Consider the following 7477-nt stretch of genomic DNA (forward strand, 5'->3'; position numbering starts at 1 on the left):
ATTAGCTACTTTACACAACTATAGTAGTAGCTAGGATAGCTAATTAGCTACTAGGACAGCTAATTAGCTACTAGGACAGCTAATTAGCTACTAGGACAGCTAATTAGCTACTTTACTCAACTATGGTGGTAGCTAGGATAGCTAATTAGCTACAATGAAAGCTAATTAGCTACTTTCTCAACTATGTAGTAGCTAGGATAGCTTATTAGCTACTAGGACAGCTAATTAGCTGCCAGTAGCTAATTAGCTACTAGGATAGCTAATTAGCTACTTTACACAACTATGTCAGTAGCTAATTAGCTACTATGATAGCTAATTAGCTAGTAGGATAGCTAATTAGCTAGTAGGATAGCTAATTAGTTGCCAGTAGCTAATTAGCTAGTAGGATAGCTAATTAGCTTTTTTACACAACTATGGTACTAGCTAATTAGCTAGTACCATAGCTAACTAGCTACTAGGATAGCTTATTAGCTACTTTACACAACTATGTCAGTAGCTAATTAGCTACTATGATAGCTAATTAGCTAGTAGGATAGCTAATTAGCTAGTAGGATAGCTAATTAGTTGCCAGTAGCTAATTAGCTAGTAGGATAGCTAATTAGCTTTTTTACACAACTATGGTACTAGCTAATTAGCTAGTACCATAGCTAACTAGCTACTAGGATAGCTTATTAGCTACTTTACACAACTATGTCAGTAGCTAATTAGCTACTATGGTAGCTAATTAGCTAGTAGGATAGCTAATTAGTTGCCAGTAGCTAATTAGCTAGTAGGATAGCTAATTAGCTTTTTTACACAACTATGGTACTAGCTAATTAGCTAGTACCATAGCTAACTAGCTACTAGGATAGCTTATTAGCTACTTTACACAACTATGGCAGTAGCTAATTAGTTACTAGGATAGCTAATTAGTTGCCAGTGGCTAATTAGCTAGTAGGATAGCTATTTAGCTTTTTTACACAACTATGGTACTAGCTAATTAGCTAGTACCATAGCTAATTAGCTACTAGGATAGCTAATTAGCTAGTAGCTCATTAGCTGCCAGTAGCTAATTAGCTAGTAGGATAGCTAATTAGAAAAGACTAAGCTTATTAGCTACAGTATGGTATACCTGTTTGTTTTCTCCACTCATTTGGTAGAGTTGTATTGCAATCTCCCAAACAGAATGCAGCAATTCGACAGGCATGTTGAAAACAAAGCAGATGGTATGTGTGGTTGCATGGTTGTAGGTGAACCAACAAAGACGCAGTTTTGTCCTCCACACCTAACCCGCAAGCGATGCAACGTGCTTGAACTGTCAATAAATCATTTTCTGGTTCTACTTCATTTGGTAAGGGAGCAAGAATGTTCAGGTCCAAATCCTGTCTGGTCCTTACCATTCCCTCCACAAAATGTAGCTTCTTCTTAAGGCAGCTAACTACCTGTTCTTGATGAATGTATTGTTCCTTCAACGCAACAGAGAAATTTACCGATTAATTATTCTTGTTGTTGAAAGATACACCAACTTTGCTCAGGAATCGTTAACTTACTTGAAGCTTATCCAAATTGTAATCTGCAACAGTATTTACACCTAGAAGGTCCAGGTTCATTGAAAGAACCTGGATCTCTATTTGCAGTTCTATTTTACGCTGGGGATCCAGTGGCCCCTCTAATTCAAGCTCCTGTTGCGCAACCTATTCCAGATAATGCTTGATTAGCACATTTTACCCGTTATTTATAACACAATCACATACCAGCAAAACAATAGTTACCTGAATCTTATTTCTAATTGTTGTAACAGCAGAAGTAACTTTGCTCTCCATTGCAGAAGCCATTGTGGCTTTCTCTAAATCAGTCTTAAAAAATGCCAATGTCTCACAGGCTTCATGGACATTTTTTAGCATATAGCTAACCAATGTCTCACCTGTATCATCGACATTGGCTTTCCTTGGGTGTCGGTGTGGTGTATGCCCCCGGTCTTGCTGGGAGTCGGCAGTTGCATCAACAGCTGCCATGCTCCAAAATCTGTCTATTTTTTGTGCCAAGGTCCCCATCTTTCGGCATCTTTTTACCGATGCCTCACCATAGACTGCCCAAGCTACCCTATACATTTCAGGGTCTCTAGATTCCTTCGCTGTTTTGCAGTACTCATATGCAAATGCTCTAGCAAATGAAACTGACAACTCATTGTTGACTGGGATCTCCTGATGAACTTTCTGGTGCAGTCTCATGCAGTCATCGTACAAGTCGGCTCGTACATGCTTCAGCTTGACCTTGCCTTTGACTCTAGGCACTGTATATACTGTCATCCAGTCTATATCACTGATCAATTTATCACTTAGGACAGCAGGGTCAACACCCTCGAGTGACAGACCATAGGTGTTGTGGAAGTCCTCCTTTGTCTCGCAAAATTTTGCGAAGTTTAACACTCTCGTATACGGAGGAACGAGCCATCTGAAATATCATTTCAGAAATCAGAAATAGTGCAAAATCAGAATATGTGAGAATCAAAAACCCCAATCAACAACAACAAAAATGGTGCAAAATCTTTAACTTAACCTAATCAAAATCTGTAATCAGAAGTTTGAAATCAGAAACCCTAATCAAAATCTGTAATCAGAAGTTTGTAACCAGAAACCTTATTCAGAAATTCTTATCAGAAATTTATAATCAAAAACCCTAATCAGAAATTTCAATCAGAAACCCTAATAAAAAATTTCAATCACAAACCCTAATAAGAAATCCTAAGCAGAAATTTATAAACAAAAACCCTATTCAGAAATTCTAATTTGTAATCAAAATTTGTAACCAGAAACCCTATTCAAAAATTTTAATCAGAAATTTATAATCAAAAACCCTAATCAGAAATTTCAATCACAAACCCTAATCAGAAATTTCAATCACAAACCCTAATCACTAAAGACAGGATTAAACACAAAAAAAGTAATATAAACACACCTGTTGCTACTCCCCGATTTGCGAGACATCCTTGTATGGGACTCCAAGGACTTCGCCCTATTCGATTTTGGGGAAATATGAATCGGCACCAAAGTTCAGACAGTAGTCAAAAAGAAAAAACAAATGTTTGGGGTTTCTGTAACTGAAACATACCTGGACGATGATCGAGCGGGTTCTGTGTTGTAGCTCTCAATCTGCAATGTCGATTTTTTGCTGTTGCGGGAGCTACGTCTGCGTTCGTGCTCTGAGTACTCCATCTGCGTTCAAAATCAGACTTAGGCTAAACAGGAAATTGATGACATTGAAGTCGACCTTAGATGATGGTGATATTCCCCAAGTTCCACTACGTCTGAAACAGAAGTTCAAATATTTGAGTTTTTTCATAAATTAGTTTTTCAAATATTTGATTTTCCCACAAAAAAGACTAGCTAAACAAATAGCTAATTAGCTATGGCCATTTTAGTAGCTAATTAGCTATAATAGTGTTTCCACTCGCATGCTTTTACCCAACTGATACTAGATGATCATATATAATGGCTTAGCCAAGTGGCCGGGCTCGGAAGAGCTCACATGTTTCCCACATGGAGGAGGGGAAAGCACAGTTGATTACCTAATTGGACGCCTTGAAGCTACCCACATGGTTAACTCCTTCCGGGTGGCCCCATGCCCAATTGGTGCAGACCATAGCTTCCTATACTTTGAGCTAAAATGCGACACCTCCCACGGCACCAACTCTAGCCAACCAAACCATCACACCATAATACATTTCACGCATGAGCTCCCTGACATCTACTCCCGAAATGTTCAAGCCCATCTCTCCTCTTTTGATTCTTCCTTGCCTTTAGAGAACCTCAATACAGAACTTGCACACATCCTTCACTCAACAACAATTAGTAGCTTCCCATACACGAAACACTCCAATCATAGTAGAATAGGGTCTATGCCACAGAACAAGTGGTATGATGAGGATTGTAGAGAGTTGTATAGACAACTTAAAGTGTCGCGAGTTAGTGGTACTATATCCTCAATACAGGCTCGCAAAGAGATGCGTAAGAAGACACATCGTAAAAGACGAGCTTGGGAAGCATCTCAATATTGGGAACTCTACCATATGCTCATGAGTAGGGATTGCGCCCTTCCATGGAAGATACTATGGGAACCGCGACCAAAAACACCGATCGAGGATCCCAATATTTGGCACACATATATCGAGAGACTCTACCATGTCCCAAACCAACCTCCCATTCCAATGCCTTCCACACCTCGACCTACCATGCGGACACTTTTCACGAAGTCTAGGGTCACGAAGGTCATAAAAAAATTACAACATAGGAAATCCATGGTCCACACAGGATCGTGAGTTGAGCTAATCATATATGCTCGAGAATGCCTAGCCCCCTTTCTCACTCTAATCTTCAACCGCGCCCTCGCCAAGGGTTTTCCACCACAATGGACCATGACCATTGTGGGCCCTATACATAAAGGAGGGGACCCAATAGACCCAAATACATATAGGACCATTATGATAGGTCATACACTCGCTAAATTATATGGTGCAGTAATGGAAGCGGAGCTCAACGATTATATGGAAACATTAAGTCTTTGAGCACCTGAGCAGGTTGGCTTTAGACGCGCCTTCTCCACTATTGACCATATTTTCACACTTAGGTGCTTAATTGACCAGACGAAGGCTCGTAAGATGAAACTATATTGTTGCTTTGTGGACTTCCGCAAAGCCTTCGACACGGTTCCTAGGGACAGGTTGTTTGATAGACTTAAGAGCTTGGAGATACCAAATGACATGATCTGGGCCATTTATACCCTATATGAGCAAGTCTCTAGGCGCGTAAGATGCCCAGGTGGCCTATCTGATTGTTTCACTAGCACCATTGATGTAAAACAGGGTTGCCCCCTATCACCAACTGTTTTTGGGATCTACATTGATGAGATCATTGATTTTATTGCTCGTAAGGGAGGCAACGGAGTAGCTATTGGGGATACACAAGTTAGTCTCTTACTCTACGTAGACGACATTGTGTTGCTCTCGGAGTCGGAACACAACCTACAAATGCATCTTGCCCTAGATGACTTTTGTAGACAACGAGGACTGGAGATGAATATAGCGAAAACTAAAGTCCTTATCTTTCATACATCGTCCCGAGTTAGGAGTAAATGTCACCTTATCCTCTCTCATAAACTAGTTGAGGTAGTTGGATCATATGTATACTTGGGAGTCACTTTTAGTGCTCGCTCAAGTAAATTCTCGATGACCTAGACAACCAAAGATAGGCTAACGAGATGGTATGCATCCCTCTCACTCCTACAGAGACAATGCCACCAGGCATACTTTCAAGAGCCACGGACTAAGGGATGGCTCTTTGACTCATTAGTGACCCCTTCCCTCATGTATGCATCAATAGTATGGGCTCCAGGTCTACCATCTTTCATGTGGACACAATTAGATAGACATTTTGTGACGATGTTATCACTTCAATTCGAAAGCAAATCATCAGTACCACATGACATTATTAGAGCAGAGTTCAGTTTGCCCCCGATGTTAGTCAAAACACATCTTTCATTTGGACTCAATTAGACAGACCTTTTGTGACAATGTTATCACGTCAAATCCAAAGCAAATCGTCAGTACCACATGACATTATTAGAGCAGAGTTCAGTTTGCCCCCGATGTTAATCAAAGCACTTTTTCAAGTGGTAAGTTTTATTTGTCGAATACATAGACAACCACAAGTTAGGATATCCCGTCGAGTCTTTGAGGCATCTCGATCCCTACATGCGTCTGGAGACACTAGGTCTTGGTATAGCACTGTGGTGAGGTGGTTACTTGCAAACAACATAGACATTAACAACTTACCTCCCCTTCAGTACAACCATGGGATTGATCAAACTATAATATCTCAGGAAGACCGTAATAAAGTGATACGTCAAGAAATATGGCAAATTTACACTCGATATAAATGGATCATCCCACGAGAGCCACTCCCATTTAAAATGGAGTACTATAAGGAACACTTCTTGCATTGCTCTAAGTTACGTTTTATTACACGACCAAGATATCTAGATACATTCTTATCAAATGCACTAAGGGTGGCCATTGGACAACTTAGGATATCATCTCACCAACTTGAGATTGAGAATGGTCGGGCTAATAGAGTCCCTAGAGAAGAAAGACTATGTAGGTTATGCCACATAGAGATAGAGGATGAGTATCACTTCACATGCAAGTGCCCAACTTATGCTGAGGTACGAGCGGAATACCAAGACATATTAGGACCCTCTCCCACTCTCTCCAAACTATTAGATACCCTGGATGTAAAGAGACTAGGTAGGCATATCTTAGAGCTAAAAGAACATATGGAGAATAAATTACAAAGTGTTAACCATAACCCTTTTACTATTCATCAACTTGTAACTAGTGTAATTTTTTTAGGAACGAGGGGAGACGATGAATGGGGATACACTTACGCCACTCGGCCTCTCTCTTGAGGAAGCATAAATGCAAAGTACAACTAAACGCTCTCGAATGTTGGGCTTCAAAACAAGTCGACACAGAGTAGGAAAGATTAAGAAGATAAGGGAATGTGAGCTACGTCGACTAGAAGTTATGGTTGGGGTACCTATTACATTGGGATCACACGCCACATCCACATCGAACCCCTTTGACCTCCCACTTCTCGTCTAGAGACTTGGATGGAAATGAAATTAGGCCTATATAACATCATTTTCATTGTAGAACATGTTTTTTATATAGAACATATTTGTTATTTTACTAGTACTATTTAGCTTAAAACTCTATTTTTTTATCTTATTTTTATTTTTATTTTTTACTTTCGATGAATGGGTAAATATCCCATTTTTTGTTGTAAACCATTTGTCTCATGGGCCAATTTTGGCCTTAGAAGACGTTTATATATATATATATATATATATATATCTTTCTTTCTCTCTACACACTACTAAGTGGAATACCATTTTGGCTTTTTCACACTTAGCATGTATGGGGGATACATGTATAACAATCTCCCACTAAAAGGCCTAAACTAAGAGTACGAATAATGGAAGGTTGACTTGTACAAGACCTAGACCTAGACCTCCCACCTGATGGGCATGTTATACAATGTACACGACAAGTGTGTAACGTAATGTAGTAAGTGATTCCCATCAAGTGACAACAATGCTCCAACACATCTTGTGGTAAGGCCTTGGTCAATGTCTCTGTGGCATTTTCACGAGAAACAATCTTCTCAAGGCTAATACAACCATTAGCTACACATTCCCGAATGAAATGGTATCGCATTCGAATATGTTTGGTCTTCGCATGATATATCGTATTCTTAACCAAAGCAATGCCACTCTGACTATCACAAAACAGTTTGGGTACATGTTGCGGTGTAGTGGTGTGGCGTGTGCAATGTCAGAAAAAGTGAGGTTCCACGCATATCTCATGAAATAATGTATAAATAAATAAAACCAAAATAATAAATAATAAGTAACTTGTAGTAGCTTAGTGGTTAAGGCTTTT

The 7477-nt window shown here is 39.6% G+C and overlaps 1 protein-coding gene and 1 pseudogene across 1 annotated transcript; both read left to right on the plus strand.

Moving 5' to 3' along the window:
* Positions 1–4054: 4054 nt before the first annotated feature.
* LOC147855581 (uncharacterized) lies at positions 4055–4543 on the plus strand (annotated as a pseudogene).
* Positions 4544–5268: 725 nt separating this feature from the next.
* Positions 5269–6376, plus strand: LOC147855582 (uncharacterized). The gene is made up of 3 exons (XM_087330089.1): positions 5269–5405; positions 5537–6280; positions 6372–6376. The coding sequence occupies exons 1-3, from the start codon at positions 5342–5344 to the stop codon at positions 6374–6376; spliced, it is 813 nt and encodes a 270-aa protein (XP_087186215.1). The 5' UTR covers positions 5269–5341.
* The last annotated feature ends 1101 nt before the right edge of the window (positions 6377–7477 follow it).

Source organism: Azolla caroliniana, unplaced genomic scaffold, assembly GCF_043228905.1.
Source record: "Azolla caroliniana isolate FFs.n. ecotype wild unplaced genomic scaffold, voAzoCaro1.0.p SCAF_14, whole genome shotgun sequence".
Classification (NCBI taxonomy): domain Eukaryota; kingdom Viridiplantae; phylum Streptophyta; class Polypodiopsida; order Salviniales; family Salviniaceae; genus Azolla; species Azolla caroliniana.

What these genes read in the sequence shown, in the direction of transcription:
- LOC147855582 (XM_087330089.1), top strand. Translation starts at nt 5,342, where the DNA reads ATGTATGCATCAATAGTATGGGCTCCAGGTCTACCATCTTTCATGTGG. An exon ending in GTGGACACAATTAGATAGAC is followed by an intron (nt 5,406 to 5,536) that starts ATTTTGTGACGA and finishes AATTAGACAGAC; the next exon opens with CTTTTGTGACAATGTTATCA.